General features: G+C 45.4%; 1 protein-coding gene across 8 annotated transcripts in view; it reads left to right on the top strand.

The window, feature by feature from the left end:
- Window positions 1-4,830: 4,830 nt before the first annotated feature.
- Window positions 4,831-21,482, top strand: part of LOC129822950 (pleckstrin homology-like domain family B member 2) — a 49,704-nt gene continuing 33,052 nt past the window's right edge. For 6 of the 8 annotated variants that reach the window (XM_055881535.1, XM_055881529.1, XM_055881534.1 and 3 more), the window contains exons 1-4: window positions 4,832-5,152; window positions 18,186-18,242; window positions 18,512-18,632; window positions 19,476-19,658. In XM_055881535.1, coding sequence (XP_055737510.1) covers window positions 5,120-5,152; window positions 18,186-18,242; window positions 18,512-18,632; window positions 19,476-19,658 — 394 coding nt within the window. In that variant the 5' untranslated portion in view covers window positions 4,832-5,119. Of the gene's footprint in view, window positions 5,153-18,185; window positions 18,243-18,511; window positions 18,633-19,475; window positions 19,659-21,482 lie in introns of all 8 variants that reach the window. The other 2 variants (XM_055881528.1, XM_055881527.1) reach the window with 1 other exon arrangement.

Here is a 21,482-nt window from a genome sequence, read left to right as displayed (position 1 = left end):
TCCAACATCTAGTGGAAAGCCTTCCCAGAAGAGTGGAGGCTGTTATGGCAGCAAAGAGGGGACCAACTCCATATTAATGACCATCATTTTGGAATGAGATGTTCGACGATCAGGTGTCCACATACTTTGGTTATGTACAGTATATATACACATACACTGAGTATACAAAACATTAAGAACACCTTGCTCTTTCAATGACATAGACTGACTAGGGGAATCCAGGTGAAAGATATGATCCCTTATTGATGTCACTTGTTAAATCCACTTAAATCAGTGTTGATGAAGAGGAGACAGGTAAAAAAAATCTTTTTAGGCCTTGAGACAATTGAGACATGGATTGTGTATGTGTGCCATTAAGAGGGTGAATGGGCAAGATAAAACATGTAAGTGCCTTTGAACAGGGTATGGTAGTAGGTGCCAGGCGCACCGGTTTGTGTCAAGAACAGCAACGTTGCTGGGTTTTTCATACTCAACAGTTTGCCGTGTGTATCAAGAATGGTCCACCACCGAAAGGGTATCCAGCCAACTTGACACAACTGTGGGAAGCATTGGAGTCAACTCAATATTAGGAAGGTGTTCCTAATGTTTGGTATACTCAGTGTAATATTATATATATATATATTTTAGGAACTCAGTTGGGGTCTCAACTTACTGTCAAGAGTTAGAATACTAGAATACACAAGGTCCAATTTCGACAATTGGTTGTGCATCAAGAGTTTTTATCTTATGTCAGTCACTGACATTCACTCAATTAGCCTATGTCAGCTAACATTTTATAGGTTGGTAAGTTAGTCTAGCCAGCTATACAAACTTGTAGTAATCAAGGGGAGCCACCATTAATTTCGTTAGTCGTTCTCACTCAGATATCATATTAACATGGCATAAGTCATGCTTAATGTGTAGAATTGCAGGAAATAAGCTGTAAAACTGAACCTTTTTCATGGCAAAAATGTTTGAATTGCATGAATTTAGCTATAAAATTGCAATATCTTCTCTGCGCCCCATGGCAAAATGTGTAGAATTGCAGGAAATTAACTCTAAAAGGCTTCTTGACCTACATGGAGAATCACTTCACACTGAGAACATTTTGTAGGAGTAGGATACTTGGTGACCTGTGACATTGCCAAAATAAAACCCTTTGTCCATTACAAACAAGATGGGACCTTTCATTCAATGACCTTTTAATTTATTGAGTGATTGGTTACAAATGTACATGCATGCCATTGGGAGGGACAGTGCTGGGCACGTGTTGGATTTTCCTGTTTATGCTGAGTCCTCTCTGTGTCAGATAGCCCCCTCTGGTCCTAGGTAGCCTCTCCTGCCACACAGAGAGGAAGAGGTGAAGCAAGAGGTTTTACCCCGCCCAAAATCAGTCCACGAAAATAAGCCCACGAAGTGAGGAGTTTTTGTATGGAGATCAATGAGTGTCGAATCTGGGGGAAAAAAAATGGAATTGCTAATTTGATACATTAGGCTATTTGATTGAATAGACGTTTTGTAATGGTTATGTTGCTGCAAATGCACTGATGTAATTGGACACAAGTGGCATTTCGGCAACTTTGGAGAAGAAAGAAAACGTAATATCAGAGTTTTGCCTGTTGTCATAGAAATAGATAGAGGACTCGTCATGGATAGCCTATAGCCCATTTTAGCATGGACATTGCCATCGAGGGCATGCACCATTTTAAAGTAGTCAACTGGGTGTGGATTCCTATGAGTTCTGTCAATGCAGAAGAAGAAAATGTACTACTTTAAAATGGAGATAGCCTCAATGGCGCCTTCCCATACTGTCACAGAGCTATAATGGCACAGATACAAAGATGAGTTCTCTATCCCTATGGCAACAACAACATTGACGAATACGCTGATTCGGTGAACGAGTTCATTAGAAAGTGCATCGGCGACATAATACCAACAGCAACGAGTAAAACATTCCCAAACCAGAAACCGTGGATTGATGGCAGCAATCGCGTGAAACTGAAAGCGCAAACCACTGCTTTTAACCAGGGCAAGGTAACCGGAAACATGACCGAATACAAACAGTGTAGCTATTCCCTCCGTAAAGCAATCAAACAAGCTAAGTGCCAGTATAGAGACAAAGTAGAGTCACAATTCAACAGCTCAGACACAAGAGGTATGTGGCAGGGTCTACAGTCAATCACGGATTACAAAAAGAAAACCAGCCCCGTCGCGGACCAGGATGTCTTGCTCAGACTAAATAACTTTTTTGCTCGCTTTGAGGACAATACAGTGCCACTGACACGGCCCGCTACCAAAACCTGCGGGCTCTCCTTCACTGCAGCCGAGGTGAGTAAAACATTTAAACGTGTTAACCCTCGCAAGGCTGCAGGCCCAGACGGCATTCCCAACCACGTCCTCAGAGCATGCGCAGACCAGCTGGCTGGTGTGTTTACGGACATATTCAATCAATCCTTATCACAGTCTGCTGTTCCCACATGCTTCAAGAGGGCCACCATTGTTCCTGTTCCCAAGAAAGCTAAGGTAACTGAGCTAAACGACTACCGCCCCGTAGCACTCACTTCCGTCATCATGAAGTGCTTTGAGAGACTAGTCAAGGACCATATCACCTCCACCCTACCTAACACCCTAGACCCACTCCAATTTGCTTACCGACCCAATAGGTCCACAGACGACGCAATCACAACCACACTGCACACTGCCCTTACCCATCTGGACAAGAGGAATACCTATGTGAGAATGCTGTTCATCGACTACAGCTCAGCATTTAACACCATAGTACCATCCAAACTCGTCATCAAGCTCGAGACCCTGGGTCTCGACCCCGCCCTGTGCAACTGGGTACTGGACTTCCTGACGGGCCGCCCCCAGGTGGTGAGGGTAGGTAACAACATCTCCACCCCGCTGATCCTCAACACTGGGGTCCCACAAGGGTGCGTTCTGAGCCCTCTCCTGTACTCCCTGTTCACCCACGACTGCGTGGCCATGCACGCCTCCAACTCAATCATCAAGTTTGCGGACGACACTACAGTGGTAGGCTTGATTACCAACAACGACGAGACGGCCTACAGGGAGGAGGTGAGGGCCCTCGGAGTGTGGTGTCAGGAAAATAACCTCACACTCAACATCAACAAAACAAAGGAGATGATTGTGGACTTCAGGAAACAGCAGAGGGAGCACCCCCCTATCCACATCGACGGGACAGTAGTGGAGAGGGTAGTAAGTTTAAAGTTCATCGGTGTACACATCCCGGACAAACTGAATTGGTCCAACCACACAGACATCGTTGTGAAGAAGGCGCAGCGGCTTGTCACCAAAAGCACTCACAAACATCTACAGATGCACAATCGAGAGCATCCTGTCGGGCTGTATCACCGCCTGGTATATGCCATAAAGATCATCAAGGACAACAACCACCCGAGCCACTGCCTGTTCACCCCGCTATCATCCAGAAGGCGAGGTCAGTACAGGTGCATCAAAGCAGGGACCGAGAGACTGAAAAACAGCTTCTATCTCAAGGCCATCAGACTGTTAAACAGCCACCACTAACATTTAGTGGCCGCTGCCAATATACTGACTCAACTCCAGCCACTTTAATAATGGGAATTGATGGAAATTTATGTAAAAATGTATCACTAGCCACTTTAAACAATGCCACTTAATATAATGTTTACATACCCTACATTACTCATCTCATATGTATATGTATATACTGTACTCTATATCATCTACTGCATCTTGCCATCTTCATGTAATACATGTATCACTAGCCACTTTAAACTATGCACTTTTATGTTTACATACCCTACATTACTCATCTCATATGTGTATACTGTACTCGATACCATCTACTACATCTTGCCTATGCCGTTCTGTACCATCACTCATTCATATATCTTTATGTACATCTTCTTTATCCCTTTACACTTGTGTGTATAAGGTAGTAGTTGTGGAATTGTTAGGTTAGATTACTTGTTGGTTATTACTGCATTGTCAGAACTAGAAGCACAAGCAATTCGCTACACTCGCATTAACATCTGCTAACCATGTGTATGTGACAAATAAAATTTGATTTGATTTGATGTTGGTCACACTCGTATCTGCACACTCATATGCTAGAATTGTCCCAACTGATCTCGCCTCCTCCCGCCTGCCATCCATCTCTGAGAACATGTATTTCCATTGTTAGAACGGTCACTCAAATATCTTGTCAATATAGTAGACAATCTTTGCGCCACACCACCGCGAGCCACCTGGGAAACTGGACGCGCGTGCGTAACTTGAGCGGGTCTTGTACAGACTATTGACTCACACACCAGAGATTCGCGTGCTGTCGGCGTGCTCCAGTGGCTAGCAGGGCAAATTCCGTTTCGCACCTGCGGCCGGCAGGTATGCGATGAAACGATTAGCCTTTACCACCGCTCTCTTGAGGCATCCGTTACATAGAATATCTATTTTTTATGTGAATGAGAATCATCATAGCTCTAACTGAGTTAGGATACATTAGGAACTATATTGTCATTATATTTTATTTCCCCCTGAAATAGGCAAGTCACCGTGCAAGGAAATACATTCCTGAAGTAATTAGGTTTGCTAAACGTTGTTGCAGTCAGGGCAGCTCTAAGGGAATTGATATAAATTAGATTAAAGGTACGTGCGTAAAAGGGACTTTGGCTCCGATGTGTCTCAATCCGAAGAAGAGGTCACAATTTAGGTATCTTTCTCAGAGGAGGAGATGAGGAGTTGGAAGAGGTCAAGCAGAGGTGTCTGTTAACACCTACCCATTATGACTGTAAATTTGAGCACGCGCACACACGCGCACGCACGCGCACACACACTGTCCAGTCCCTGTTCTTCCCAGGTCCCATTCCAGCTGTTGTGCATTCCTGTGCGCTACACCGCCAGCCTCTCAGTGTGTATGTGTATGTATGTATATTTTGTTTGTGGGTGAGGACGGCGCATCAAGTCTCTCCTGAAGAACCACGAGTGCCGTTGAACTTCTCGGTTCAGCGGTGGAATGCGCCGGTGATGCGTCCTGGACAAGGTTTCAGAGGAAAGTGACAGCAGCAGAACCGCTTGGATTTTTTATTAAAGAGAAAGTTTGGGAATTTTTGTGTTTGTGTTGGAATCTTCTCTCGTCATGACCGAGCTTCTCAGCCCCGTTTCATCAACGGTAAACCTTTGTATTTTATTCGCTTTACGTTTATTTCGGTGTATTATTTACACGTGACACGTCTATATGTTATTTATAGCCTACTACGTTTTCATAACATGTTATTCTGTTACATTAGCCTAAATGTTTTTTTTTACCGGTAGGCTAGTCCTATACTACCGGTTCCGTTGTTCTTTTAGAGGTTAATTTCCCGAGTGAGCCATTTAGCAGCATAATGACAGATTATAGCTCAGTAATCCGTGTTTAATTGCAGATTTTGTCATTTTTGAACACACAAGGAACACTGTTGTTGGTTTTATATTGCTGTGCACACTGCATGCCAATAGTGGCTAACAAGTCTTGCGCAGGCAAGCCTGTGCCTGCACCATGAATGTTGTGTCTGCAGACAGTATACAGAATATGATCACGTGAATGATCCAAGATCTGTATACTGTATGGTACACCACGCCCTCCCACGCCCTCTCGGTTGCTAGGTATTCTGATAGTGTTGGTGACATGTGCATAAGATAAAGCTCCCCCTCTCAACAGGTAACTGGGTCAGTCTACATGGGAAGGTGGAGTTTAATGTAACATGAACCTGGTCCACGACATACAGCATTTACAATCCTCCTTAGAACCCTAGAACCCCAGTGTGGATCAGACCATACCCCCTGACCCAGCCAGAGTGAATGTAGAATTTGACCTGAGCTTCACGAGCTACACACCCTAGCCATGTTCTCATAGTAGCATGAAGGTGAGACGGGCAGACAGGCCAGTGGCACATTGTCCATGTGATGAGACGATCAATCACAACAGTGGATGGAGGGAAGAGGAACCTACTTTAGCGGTTTGTCTCTACACACACTGTGGAGAAAGTGTTGCAATGTTTCCTGAAATAGTTAGTATTTCCAGATTTTTCTCAGATTGAAGGTAAAGACTGGGTTTTTCTAGTTTGAGACAAACAGTTGTTTACTTGGTGGTGCAGAAGATAGACCCCGAAAGTGTTAGGTGGGTCTCAGTAGAGTACCGTTTAGGAACCACAGGCATAGCCAGGTGGGGAGATACTATTGTAGAGTGGTATCTCACTCTAGTCTGGTTCTACTTAGAACCAGAGGGGAGTTTCAGAGTCTGGTCAGATATGAGGGAATAGATCCTTGTGAGAAATGAATGCAGACTACCTCTTACTACCCTATTTCTCATCCAAACAACCACCATCCCTGTTCATGCTTTATAAGCTTTCTTGCTTTCTCTCTGTTTGAGGGACTATCTGTTGGTGTGTCTGTTTTTCCTCTCTCCTGATGACTCTCCCTTTTGTGCTCCTCCTCTCCCAAAGGTCTCTCCCTAATCTCCACCCTGCAATCTCGCTCCATTCCTCCTCACATTTCTCTCTCCTTCTTTCATCTCCCACTCTTTCCCTCCTCTAATGTCTGGTCTATCCCAGAGTGACTTGGCATCTAAACCGTATAGGTCACCTGACTCAGAACTAATTTAGCATCTGTCTGATATCCATCCTTCTGCAAGTCAAAGCACTAGCTGATCCACCGCATATAGTATATAGGTAATCTTGAGTTTCCTAATACATACCTTCATATTAAATATCAGATTAGCTTCAGTGACTTTCAGCTGTACCAACATTAGTCATCCTGTCATATGTTGATTTGGATTCATAATTCATTTTTTATTTGTTTAAGGGTGATGCCAGCATTATCACAATGAAAACAAGAGCTTCCTGGTCTACATGTAGGTGTTTGAGGAGGGGTTCAGGCTAGGATTTCTAAAGCAACTCTTCAGCTCTGCTCCTACACTTATTAAAGCACACACACACACACACACGCACACACACACACACACACACACACACACACACACACACACACACACACACACACACACACACACACACACACACACACACACACACACACACACACACACACACACACACACACACACACACAGGTTAGAAAGGCCATGCGAAGGATGAATCCAGAGACAGAGGGGGGTTTGTTTCTAAAGGTCACTCTTGCCCAAGTGTGTGTGTGTGTGTGACTCTCTAAAGCGTGTGTAGGTTTCTCTCTCCAGAGTTGGAGACAGCTTTCTCCTCTCCCGGGTACTTAACTGATCAACTTAAGCCATTGATTAGCCAGAGAGTGATTAGAGTGAAACAGGGAGGGAGGGAGGGATGGGTTGCCACACTCGACCCTCATGTATAAGTGTTTCTGTGTGTGTGTGTGTGTGTATGTGTGTGTCACCCACAGGGGACTAGGCAGAAGCAGGGACACAATAAGAGCTTTGTCAGCGTAAGGAGACCTCACATGGAATGTAGGGAGGGACCGGACAGAGAAAGAAAGACAGAAGAGAGAGGGGAAGAGAGAGATATTAAATTAGTGAACTTGCGTACAGTTTCCCTTTTTTTTTGTTACACCCCCACCCCCAAGGCACACACCACAGACCGTAAGGGAGTGAATGTTATTTATAATAAGGGTTACATGTAGAAAATCGGACCTCTCTGAAAAAAAAATGGATGGCCCTCCCTTCAGCAAAATATATTTTACCTAAACCCTCACTGAACACATGACAAAAAACAAGTGACCCTCCCCTGTACCCAAAATTATAATGAAAACATAAGGTGGACAGGAGAGAACATGTCTACCCTTTACCCCCACTTATTGGACAGACCAGAGCCTTAGATATGCAGTTTTAGAAACTATGCTTTGTCCTGAAAGCATTACATGTCAACGCAGGAATTTTGATGGTGCACAGGCTGCGGGCCAGAAGGTTGTGGGTTCACAGACCACCGTGGACGAGAGTAGGAATGGAAAGATCTCCTTTATAGCAAAAGCAAAAGCATTGCATGAATCTCTCATCGTATTTGCAGGTCATAAAAAAATACTTTTATAACCATTTCATGCAATTCTACGTAATTTTAGATATTATCAAAATATGTTTTAATACCACACAAATTACCAACATTTCAGGTTAAGAATGGACAGAGAGAAAGGCCTCTGTGTTCACCTTATCATATTTCTCCAATGCCAAATCAGTGTGTCTTGTTTGCAACTAAACTGTCCCTGTTTGCAAATAATTACATCTGAGACGTCATTAGGAATCTGAGCATGGTACTTTCAAAAGTTAGGCCTACCTTTCCACCCCAGACAGAGTAGGCCTACCTCTTTCCACCTCGCACAGAGTAGGCCTACCTTTCCACCCCACACAGAGTAGGCCTACCTTTCCACCCCACACAGACTAGGCCTACCTTTCCACCCCAGACAGAGTAGGCCTACCTTTCCACCCCACACAGAGTAGGCCTTCCCTTTCCACCCCACACAGAGTAGGCCTACCTTTCCACCCCACACAGAGTAGGCCTACCTTTCCACCCCACACAGAGTAGACCTACCTTTCCATCCCACACAGAGTAGGCCTACCTTTCCACCCCACACAGAGTAGGCCTACCTTTCCACCCCACACAGAGTAGGCCTACCTTTCCACCCCACACAGAGTAGGCCTACCTTTCCACCCCACACAGAGTAGGCCTACCTTTCCACCCCACACAGAGTAGGCCTACCTTTCCACCCCACACAGAGTAGGCCTACCTTTCCACCCCACACAGAGTAGGCCTACCTTTCCACCCCACACAGAGTAGGCCTACCTTTCCACCCCACACAGAGTAGGCCTACCTTTCCACCCCACACAGAGTAGGCCTACCTTTCCACCCCACACAGAGTAGGCCTACCTTTCCACCCCACACAGAGTAGGCCTACCTTTCCATCCCACACAGAGTAGGCCTACCTTTCCATCCCACACAGAGTAGGCCTACCTTTCCACCCCACACAGAGTAGGCCTACCTTTCCACCCCACACAGAGTAGGCCTACCTTTCCACCCCACACAGAGTAGGCCTACCTTTCCACCCCACACAGAGTAGGCCTACCTTTCCACCCCACACAGAGTAGGCCTACCTTTCCATCCCACACAGAGTAGGCCTACCTTTCCACCCCACACAGAGTAGGCCTACCTTTCCACCCTACACAGAGTAGGCCTACCTTTCCACCCCACACAGAGTAGGCCTACCTTTCCACCCCACACAGAGTAGACCTACCTTTCCACCCCACACAGAGTAGGCCTACCTTTCCACCCCACACAGAGTAGGCCTACCTTTCCACCCCACACAGAGTAGGCCTACCTTTCCACCCCACACAGAGTAGGCCTACCTTTCCACCCCACACAGAGTAGGCCTACCTTTCCACCCCACACAGAGTAGGCCTACCTTTCCACCCCACACAGAGTAGGCCTACCTTTCCATCCCACACAGAGTAGGCCTACCTTTCCATCCCACACAGAGTAGGCCTACCTTTCCACCCCACACAGAGTAGGCCTACCTTTCCACCCCACACAGAGTAGGCCTACCTTTCCACCCCACACAGAGTATACCTACTGAAGCATACAAACTGCTGGCTACTCTTCTTCCGTGGCTTAACCCAACGAGAGAAGGTCACTTCTATTGTACAGAAAGTGAATAGCTTAATCAATTGATAGGGAGAGAATTTCATTACTTCCCAAGTAAGTACATGTTTGGTCTCCTTGGTTATAGAAGGTTGTAGCTCAGCCTCTGAATGTCAAAGAAACAGCTTGTTTCTAGCATAAACCATCGCGGACCAAAGCGCTGTTATAGATCACTATATAATTGGATCCGTTTTATTTTCCTAAAAAATCTTAAGCTAACATGGGGTAAGCCTGTGCTTTTTCTAAAGTAAAAAGTAGGCCTCTTATACACCCTCAATTTGAGTCTTGGTTTTAACTTAACAGCTCTTCACTGACACTGAGAAGGCTATTTAAAGAGTACATGGAGGGTGGAGGAATTGACCTAAAAATCTATGGATATAGCAGCCTATAGCCTAATTTCATCTGTCAAACAGGTAGGCCTACTTCTTATTTCTCAAATAGGAAGCAATAGGCTCCAACACAAAGCCCTCGTTGTTAGTCAATTCAAATGAAAACGGTTTAAATTAATTAGGCTGCTTACTCAAATTTGCCTACTTTCAGCACCATGTCCATTGCCGATTGTGCCGCAGCTGCTGCTTCAAGTTTCAGCTCCACAATGTCATTTTCTCAAATCTGGTTTATTGTGAAGTGAATAATTCTGATAAATAAGCCTACATCATGGGAAAGAAACAATATTTTTAATAAAATAAATTATAGTAGTAGCAAGCTGTCAAAGTTGACCTCTTCCTCCACATCTTCGTGCTCTCCTTCTCAAACTGAACAGAGCATAGGCTATAGGTTAGTGCAGGCGCAAGATAGTGCATTTTTTGGACTAGGCCTAGTCAACAACAACAAAAATCGGAAGAAGCCTTTGATTCTCCTCCTGACACAAACAAGTTTCTGATCAGCAAGAGCAGAGCAGGTCGGGGCTCAGTGTTGGAATATCCATTGTAGTGTGTAATTCAGTCTAGTTTTATTTACACCATCCCATCAACTATTTTAGAAATATAACTTTGCTCTGTGCTTCTTATGCTATGTGTGTGTTGAGCAGTTTAAACATGTCTACTGCCATTTCTACCTTAAGCAGTAGACCTCTGTTATGAAAACGTATAAATCTCTGGGTTAGAACTTAGAACCCCAAGACATGTTCTCTGACCTCCTTTAGGAGTGACATGGACCGGGATCCGATGCCCATCACCAGAGATATGGAGCCTATAGACGTATAGGAATGTGACACACATGCACGGACGGACACACAGACACACACACAAACAAACAACCCAAGAATGTGGCTGCTGAGGGTAGTTCAGTATTCTGTATCCCGGGGCGACACACCTGAGTGCTCCGCTAAAGCTTAACGAGGCCAAACACCTGCACTGACTTGCCTGCTCACCTGGGTGTGTGTTGTTTGTGGGATGGGGGCTGTGTAGGAGTGGGAGGCATGAAGATGGATACGGGTGATCGTAAAGCAGCTCCTGTCATTATGAAGAGCACTTCTACTTCAACTGCTGTTGACCTCCATCTACATCTGCTCATCTCAAACACACATACATACCCCATTTATCAGTTGTCGATTATCCTTTGTGTGTGTGTGTGTGTGTGTGTGTGTGTGTGTGTGTGTGTGTGTGTGTGTGTGTGTGTGTGTGTGTGTGTGTGTGTGTGTGTGTGTGTGTGTGTGTGTGTGTGTGTGTGTGTGTGTGTGTGTGTGTAAGAGTGTGTGTGTAAGAGTGTTATTAGCGATTGCTGGGAATACACCCGCATTAAGGTAACACCCGTTTCCCTGAAGCGTGGAGTAGGATGTGTGTGTGAACATGATTGTGAACATGAGTGTGTGTGTGTGTGTGTGTGTGTGTGTGTGTGTGTGTGTGTGTGTGTGTGTGTGTGTGTGTGTGTGTGTGTGTGTGTGTGTGTGTGTGTGTGTGTGTGTGTGTGTGTGTGCGTGCGTGTGCGTGCATGTGTGAGAGAATGTGTCTGTAGAGGGGCAATGGTGCTTTTGCGCCGTAAAGGAAGTGAGCTCAGACAGGAAGAGAGTTCTGAATTAGAGGAAGTGCTCTGGAGCGGCTGGTGATTTGTGTTTCCTCTGCAGAGGAAAGGAGGAGAAGAGGATAGAGGAGAGGAGGAGAGAGACGAGAATAAAGGAAAGAAGAGTAGGGAGGAGGAGAGGAGAAGAGAGGACCATGGAGAGGCTAAAAGAGTAGAGGAACATGGAGGAGGGGAGAGGAGGTGAGAGGAGAGAATAGAAGAAAGAGGAGGAAAGAAGATGAGAGGAAAAAATAAGAAGGGGACAGAGGATGGCTGAGAAGAGACAAAGGAAAGGAGAGAGGGGATGGAGGGAAATGATAGGAGGATAAGGAGCAGGAGCTGGAGGAAGAGAGAGAGGGAGAGAAAGGAAGGAAGGAGGAGAGGAAGGAGGGGTGATTGAAGGGAATGAGGTGCGGTTGATGGGGTTTTAACAAGGCTCTAATCATCTCAGCTGTGCTGTTTCACTCGTCTGTGTGTGTGTGTGCATGTGGTAGGGGTAAACATACTTCGATCACTCGCCAAGGCCAACCCACCCAGAAACTTGACAAACATAGACACACCTCCCCATCATGTCATTCTGGTGCTCTTACTGTTTGTATACATATCTATATGACTATATTCTCTGTGTTTAATCACTCCCCTTGCCAACTGCTCTCCGTCCTCTCACACGCTTTCTAACGCTTTAAGGTCAATTCTTTATACATACTATACTTTTACACATACTCATACACCCACACTATCTAGATGTGTATTTATCGGCCTTCGCTTTAATTCTTGCACAGAGCTGTGAAATAAATCCCACTCCAATCAACAGATGAAAATTCACAACCTCTGTCTCCTCTCATTCCATGGACTTTAGGGTGGAATTGTCATTACCACTGCCAAGAACTAAGGTGGTGGTCTTCGGTGGTGAACTTGGTCCCTCAGGGCGGTTTGACCAGAGACAACCACTCATGGTCACAGTCATGGTTGTAGAGTGCCACTGTGGTGTGTGTGTGTGTCTGTGTGTGTATGTGTGTCCCCCAATGTGGGCATGGGCATGCCAAACACTCCCATACACTCGTGGGAAAACGGCCGGCATGGAACATTCCAGCCCATTCCTCCCACTGGTGTGTGTGTCCTCCCAGCCTGTGCCCTGTTGAAGTGATTTCTTTCCCTCTGGAACACTTTCACACAGACATTCTCTCACATGTGGCAGCTGTGCGTGCGGGGAGAGGGGTTTCTGTGAGTGTGTGTGTGTTATTTTTTGTATTTTATGTATTTATAAAAAACAATTGTTTAGGGGGTATTTCAGCTTTAATAGTGCAGGTAGATTGTAGATTCCATCTATGTAATTTTCTGCGTAATTTCCAACCCCCATATACGTATATACACTGCTCAAAAAAATAAAGGGAACACTAAAATAACACATCCTAGATCTGAATGAATTAAATATTCTTAATAAATACTTTTTTCTTTACATAGTTGAATGTGCTGGCAACACAATCACACAAAAATGATCAATGGAAATCAAATGTATCAACCCATGGAGGTCTGGATTTGGAGTCACCAGCTTATGGTCTCACAAGGGGTCTGAGGATCTCATCTCGGTACCTAATGGCAGTCAGGCTACCTCTGGCGAGCACATGGAGGGCTGTGCGGCCCCCAACGAAATGCCACCCCACACCATGACTGACTTAATGCAGCTAGTGGCCACACCAGATACTGACTGTTACTTTTGATTTTGACCCCCCCTTTTTTCAGGGACACGTTATTGCATTTCTGTTAGTCACATGCCTGTGGAACTTGTTCAGTTTATGTCTCAGTTGTTGAATCTTGTTGTGTTCATACAAACATTTACACATGTTAAGTTTGCTGAAAATAAACGCAGTTGACAGTGAGAGGACGTTTCTTTTTTTGCTGAGTTTATATACACACAGTACAAGTCAAAAGATAGACCTACTAATTCAAGGGCTTTTCTTTATTTTTACATTGCAGAATAATAGTGAAGACATCACAACTATGAAATAACAGACATGGAATCATATAGTAACATATAGTAAGTGTTAAACAAATGAAAATATATTTTTGATTTTCAATTCTTCAAAGTAGCCATCCTTTGCCTTGGTGACAGCTTTGCACACATTTATCAGTTTTCAGGTATGACCCAGATACAGACAGTGTCGAAGAAACAAAAGTTTATTTCTAAAACAGGGGCAGGCAAACAACAGTTCAACGGCAGGCAGAGGTCAGTAATCCAGAGAGGGTGCAAAAGGTCCAGTATGCCAACAGTCTTGAAGGAGTTTCCACATATGCTGAGCACTTGTTGGCTGCTTTTCCTTCACTCTGCGGTCCAACTCATCCCAAACCATTTCAATTGGGTTGAGGTTGGGTGACTGTGGAGGCCAGGTCATCTGATGCAGCACTCCATCACTCTCCTTCTTGGTCAAAAAGCCCTTTCACAGCCTGAAGGTGTATTGTGTCATTGTCCTGTTGAAAAACAAATGATAGTCCCACTAAGCGCAAACCAGATGGGATGGCGTATCGCTGCATAATGCTGTGGTAGCCATGCTGGTTAAGTGTGCCTTGAATTCTAAATAAATCACTGATAGTGTCACCAGCAAAGCACCCCCACACCATCACTCCTCCACGCTTCACGGTGGGAACCACACATGCTGAGATCACCTACTCTACCAAAAATCTTAAATTTGGACTTACACCGGTCTAATGTCCATTGCTCGTGTTTCTTGGCCCAAGCAAGTCTCTTCTTCTTATTGGTGTCCTTTAGTAGTGGTTTCTTTGCAGCAATTCAACCATGAAGGCCTGATTCATGCAGTCTCCTCTGAACAGTTGAGATGTGTCTGTTACATGCGCAGCATTTATTTGGGCTGCAATTTCTGAGGCTGGTAACTCTAATGAGCTTATCCTCTGCAGCAGAGGTAATTCTGGGTCTTCCTTTCTTATGGCGGTCCTCGTGAGAACCAGTTTCATCATAACGCTTGATGGTTTTTGCGACTGGACTTGAAGAAACTTTCAAAGTTCTTGAAATGTTTCAGATAGACTAACCTTCAGATCAAATCAAATCAAAGTTTATTTGACACGTGCGCCAAATACAACAGTGAAATGCTTACTTACAGGCTCTAACCAATAGAGCAAAAAAAGGTATTAGGTGAACAATAGGTAAGTAAAGAGATAAAAACAAAAGTAAAAAGACAGTGAAAAACAGTAGCGAGGCTATATACAGTAGCGAGGCTATAAAAGTAGCGAGGCTACATACAGACACCGGTTAGTCAGGCTGATTGAGGTAGTATGTACATGTAGATATGGTTAAAGGGATTATGCATATTATGAACAGAGAGTAGCAATAGCGTAAAGAGGGGTTGGCGGGTGATGGGTGGCGGGACACAATGCAGATAGCCAATGTGCGGGAGCAGTGGTTGGTCGCGCCAATTGAGGTAGTATGTACATATGTACATGAATGTATAGTTAAAGTGACTGTGCATATATGATAAACAGAGAGCAGCAGCAGCGTAAAAGAGGGGGTGGGGGGGGGAACACAATGCAAATAGTCCGGGTAGCCATTTGATTATCAGTTAAAACTGTTGAGAAGCCTTTTTGTCCTAGACTTGGCACTCCGGTACCGCTTGCCATTCGGTAGTAGAGTGAACAGTCTATGACTGGGGTGACTGGGGTCTTTGACAATTTTTAGGGCCTTCCTCGGACACCGCCTGGTGTAGAGGTCCTGGATGGCAGGCAGCTTAGCCCCAGTGATGTACTGGGCCGTACGCACTACCCTCTGTAGTGCCTTGCGGTCAGAGGCCGAGCAATTGCCGTACCAGGCAGTGATGCAACCAGTCAAGATGCTCTCGATGTTGCAGCTGTAGAAGCCTTTGAGGATCTCAGGACCCATGCCAAATCTTTTTAGTTTCCTGGGGGGGAATAGGTTTTGTCGTGCCCTCTTCACGACTGTCTTGGTGTGTTTGGACCATTCTAGTTTGTTGTTGATGTGGACACAAAGTAACTTGGAAGCTCTCAACCTGCTCCACTACAGCCCCGCCGATGAGAATGGGGGCGTGCTCGGTTCTCCTTTTCCTATAGTCCACAATCAACTCCTTAGTCTTGGTTACGTTGAGGGATAGGTTGTTATTCTGGCATCACCCGGCCAGGTCTTTGACCTCCTCCCTATAGGCTGTCTTGTCGTTGTCGGTGATCACTGTTGTGTCGTCTGCAAACTTAATGATGGTGTTGGAGTCGTGCCTGGCCTGGCCATGCAGTCGTGGGTGAACAGGGAGTACAGGAGAGGACTGAGCACGCACCCCAGGGGGGCTCCAGTGTTGAGGATCAGTGTGGCAGATGTGTTGCTACCTACCCTCACCACCTGGGGGCGGCCCGTCAGGAAGTCCAGGATCCAGTTTCAGAGGGAGGTGTTTAGTCCCAGGGTCCTTAGCTTAGTGATGAGCTTTGAGGGTACTATGTTGTGTTGAACGTGTTGAATGTGTTGAACGCTGAGCTGTAGTCATGAAAAGCATTCTCACATAAGTGTTCCTTTTGTCCAGGTGGAAAAGGGCAGTGTGGAGTGCGATAGAGATTGCATCATCTGTGGATCTGTTTGGGCGGTATGCAAATTTGAGTGGGTCTAGGGTTTCTGGGATAATGGTGTTGATGTGAGCCATTACCAGCCTTTCAAAGCACTTCATGTCTACGGACGTGAGAGCTACGGGTCTGTAGTCAATTGGGCAGGTTGCCTTTGTGTTCTTGGGCACAGGGACTATGGTGGTCTGCTTGAAACATGTTGGTATTACAGACTCAAATCAGGGACATGTTGAAAATGTCAGTGAAGACACCTACCAGTTGGTCAGCACATGCCCAGAGCACACGTCCTGGTAATCCGTCTGGCCCTGCAGCCTTGTGTATGTTGACCAGTTTAAAGGTCTTACTCAAGTCGGCTACGGAGAGCGTGATCACACAGTCGTCCGGAACAGCTGATGCTCTCATGCATGCCTCAGTGTTGCTTGCCTCGAAGCGAGCATAGAAGTGATTTAGCTCGTCTGGTAGGCTCGTGTCACTGGGCAGCTCGCAGCTGTGCTTCCCTTTGTAGTCTGTAATAGTTTGCAAGCCCTGCCACATAAGACGAGCGTCAGAGCCGGTGTAGTATGATTCAATCTTAGCCCTGTATTGACGTTTTGCCTGTTTGATGGTTCGTTGCAGGGCATAGCAGGATTTCTTGTAAGCTTCCGTGTTAGAGTCCCGCACCTTGAAAGCGGCAGATCTGCCCTTTAGCTCAGTGCGAATGTTGCCTGTAATCCATGGCTTCTGGTTGGGCTATGTACGCACAGTCACTGTGGGGACGACGTCCTCGATGCACTTATTGATAAAGCCAGTGACTGATGTGATGTACTCCTCAATTCCATTGGAAGAATCCCGGAACATGTTCCAGTCTGTGATAGCAAAACAGTCCTGTAGTTTAGCATCTGCTTCATCTGACCACTATTTTTATAGACCGAGTCACTGGTGCTTCCTGCTTTAATTTTTGCTTGTAAGCAGGAATCATGAGGATAGAGTTGTGGTCAGATTTACCAAATGGAGGGCGAGGGAGAGCTTTGTACACGTCTCTGTGTGTGGAGTACAGGTGATCTAGAATTTTTTCCCCTCTGGTTGCACATTTAACATGTTGATAGAAATTTGGTCGAACTGATTTAAGTTTCCCTACATTAAAGTCGCCCGGCCACTAGGAGCACCGCCTCTGGCTGAGTGGTTTCCTGTTTGCTTATTTCCTTATACAGCTGACTGAGTGCAGTCTTAGTGCCAGCATCTGTCTGTGGTGGTAAAAAAACAGCCATGTCTTAAGGTAATGATGGACTGTCGTTTCTCTTTGCTTATTTGAGCTGTTCTTGCCATAATATGGACTTGGTCTTTTACCAAATAGGGATATCTTCTGTACACAACTGATTGTCTCAAACGCATTAAGAATGAAAGAAATTCCATAAATTAACTTTTAACAAGGCACACCTGTTAATTTAAATGCATTCCAGGTGACTACCTCATGAAGCTGGTTGAGATAATGCCATTACTGTGAAAAGCTGTCATCAAGGCAAATTTGCTAATTTGAAGATTCTCAAATATGAAATATATTTTGATTTGTTTATACTATTTTGGTCACTACATGATTCCATATGTGTTATTTCATAGTTTTGATGTCTTCACTATGTCCTAAAAAGTCCTTTATAAATTATCCTGTCCTAGTTATCCAATAGGCTTTGATTACATTTCCGATATCCTCGGCCCACAAGGAAATTCTATAAGAGTAATATAAATGCCAATTATTTGATGGTCTGAACTCATTCTGTCCTCGATCAACACTTTTTTGTGTGCGGTAATGTGTTTACGTTTCTGTGTTTGTTCTAAATGTGCAATCAGCTGGCTGTGGGCATCCCCGCTTCTCACATGGGTTACCGGGTTTTACAGCTGTTGGGGTGTGTGTGTGTGTGTGATTAGCTTTCTGGGCCTCTCTGTGTCTTTAGAGTATATGTGTGTTTGACTGAGTCTAACCTCATTCTACTCTCTCTCCTGTAGGACCCAGAGACACTCTGTAAGCCAGAGTCAGACCAGATGAGTCCAGACGAGCCACAGGTGACAATAGATAGCTCACTCAGCTACATCACAATGTACTGGTAGTAGAATAGTTGCTACAGTAAGATCTTTATAGTTTGGACCAGCAGCACTATAGAAAGCTGCTTTCAGTTTATTTTCAAAATAAGTTGTTAGAGTTTACATGCTTGATTTTTCCTTACTTTAAAATAAAAATTGTCTGTTCGTGAAAAGAAAGAACACAAGCATACTTTTAAGATGTAATATTAACTATTTGACTGTATATGAAATGTGTGGATGTTTCTCCCCAGTCTCCCTTGGACCTGATAGACACAGGGAAATGCCTGAAGGTCCAAACAGCCACACCACATCTGGTCAGCCTGGGCAGTGGGAGACTGAGTGTGGCTATCACCCTACTGCCCCTTAAAGAAGGTAACACACACACATACACACACACACACACACACACACACTTGATTGGCCCATACATGCTATGTCCCTTTTATCTGTTTCCCTAGAACCCCCTGTAACCATGGTGACTGCTACTGGGGAGAGGGGGTGTGAGGGAGAGAGCGAAAGGGAGAGAGGGGAAGAGAGAGAAAGGGAGAAGGGGAGAGAGAGATGTGGGAGAGGGAGAGAGAGAGGGGTGATAGAGAGATATGGGGAGACGGAGAGATGGAGGGAGGGAGAGAGAGAAAGAGAGTTTGGGCGAGAGAGAGGGAGAAATGGGGAGAGAGAGAAAGGGAGATGGGGGGATGTGATACTCTGGGAGGAAATCAGGTCACAATAGAGCCAGGACAGGGAGCCAAGCTGACTTCCCCCCTCAGGGAACATTAAAGACACACACACACACACACACACACACACACATGCATGCACGCAAATGCAATCACACACACGCTGTAACAAGTGCACACACATACATGCAAGCACACATGCACACAGTCACAGTATTTGTACTGTATAATGACATAATTGCAGTGTATTTATAGACCTTTCAGTCATTGACACCACAGGTGTCTGTGGTTCATCAGTATTCCAGACAGATATCTTGCTAACAAGCCAACAGGGTGTAGATGGTAGCAGAGATAACAGAGATCTACACACAGAATCAGACTGACTGGTAGGGAGACTTAAACACTCTCTTAAACAGATGTGTTAAGCTTAGCTGACTATATAACTCTCTAGCCTAACAATGCAACACTCACCCCCAAATATTTGGATCTAAAGTCAACTCAACTTTCCCCCACAACGACATAACATACATTTTTCCAGGAGTGACCCGTATCGGGCGTGAGGACGCGGTGGTACCCCAAGACATCACCATCCAGGGTGTAGGCATCGAGGCAGAACACTGCATCATCATCAACACGTCAGGGGTCATCATCCTCGACCCTTGTGGTAACCTCTGCTCCCTGGACGGCGTCCCTGTGACATCTACCGTCCCGCTCACACAAGGTGAGATATACAGAGGAATGCACACACAGGACCGCAAACAAACACACTTTGTCGCCACCTACTGGTAGTACTTGTTTATGTGCAGTGTTGTTTGACTTTCCTGTGTGCCTTGACTGCTGCATTGGTTACAAATCAAGTCAAATGTTATTCGTCACATGCTTCGTAAACAACAGGTGTGGACTAACAGTGAAATGCTTACTTACAGGCCCTTCTCAACAATGTAGAGAGAAAGAAAATAGAGAAATAATAGAAAAATGAAACACGTAATAATACTGTAGATACACAATGAGTAATGATAACATAGCTACATACAAGGAGTACCAGTACCGAGTCGATGTGCAGGGGTATGAGGCAATTGAGGTAGATATGTACATAAAGGTAGGGATAAAGTGACTAGGCAACCGATAGATTATAAACAGTAACAGCAGCGTATGTGATGAGTCAAAAACGTTTGTGCCAAAAGGGTCAATGCAAATAGTTAAATAGTTACCTAGTTACCCAGACTAACTATTTAGCAGTCTTATGGCTTGGTGGTAGAAGCTCTTCAGGGTCCTGTTGGTTCTAGACTTGGTGCATCAGTACTGCTTGTTGTGCAATAGCAGAGAGGACAGGCTATAACTTGGGTGGCTGAAGTCTGACAATTTGTAGGTCCTTCCTCTGACACCACCTGGTATAGAGGTCATGGATGGCAGGGAGCTCGGCCCCAGTGATGTACTGGGTCGTACGCACTACCTCTGTAGCACCTTGCGGTCGGATGCCAAGCAGTTGCCATACCAAGCGGTGATTCAGCCAGTCAAGATGCTCTTAATGGTGCAGCTGTAGAACTTTTTGAGGTTCTGAGAGCCCATGCTAAATATTTTCAGCCTATGAGTGTGTGTGTGTGTCTATGTGTGTGTGTGCGCGTGTCACAGATGTAACTTTACGTCGTCCCCTCGCCCCGACACGGGCGCGAACCAGGGACCCTCTGCACACATCAACAACAGTCAGCCACGAAGCAGCGTTACCCATCGCTCCACAAAAGCCGCGGCCCTTGCAGAGCAAGGGGCAACCCTACTTAATGTCTCAGAGCAAGTGACGTAACTGATTGAAATGCTACTAGCGCATACCCGCTAACTAACTAGCCATTTCACATCCGTTACACTCACCCCCCTTTCAACCTCCTCCTTTTCCGCAGCAACCAGTGATCCGGGTCAACAGCATCAATCTAACAGTATAATTTTAAACCGTCCCCTCGCCCCGACACGGGCGCGAACCAGGGACCCTCTGCACACATCAACAACGGTCGCCCACGAAGCATCGTTACCCATCGCTCCACAAAGGCCACGGCCCTTGCAGAGCAAGGGGCAACCCTACTTAATGTCTCAGAGCAAGTGACGTAACTGATTGAAATGCTACTAGCGCGTACCCGCTAACTAACTAGCCATTTCACATCCGTTACACGCGCGCATGTGTGGTTAGCTTTTGCCGTCCTGTATACAATGTGTCACGTTCGTTGATGGAATGAGGAGACCAAGGTGCAGCGTGGTAGGCGTACATCTTATTTTTATTTGATGACACCGAAAAACCAACAAATACAAAACGAAACGCACAGTTCTGTAGGGCTGGAAAGCAACAGTACAAAAACAAGATCCCTAAGATCCCAAAAACAAGGCTGCCTAAGTATGATACCCAATCAGAGACAACGATAGACAGCTGCCTCTGATTGGGAACTATACCAGGCCAAACAAAGAAATAGAAAAACTAGATTGCCCACCCTAGTCACACCCTGACCTAACCAAAATAGAGAATTAAAAGGATCTCTAAGGTCAGGGCGTGACACAATGA

The sequence above is a fragment of the Salvelinus fontinalis genome, chromosome 25, assembly GCF_029448725.1.
Source record: "Salvelinus fontinalis isolate EN_2023a chromosome 25, ASM2944872v1, whole genome shotgun sequence".
NCBI classification, from domain to species: domain Eukaryota; kingdom Metazoa; phylum Chordata; class Actinopteri; order Salmoniformes; family Salmonidae; genus Salvelinus; species Salvelinus fontinalis.
The sequence above is the reverse complement of the archived record's forward strand: the minus strand, read 5'-3'. Positions and strand labels throughout refer to the sequence as shown.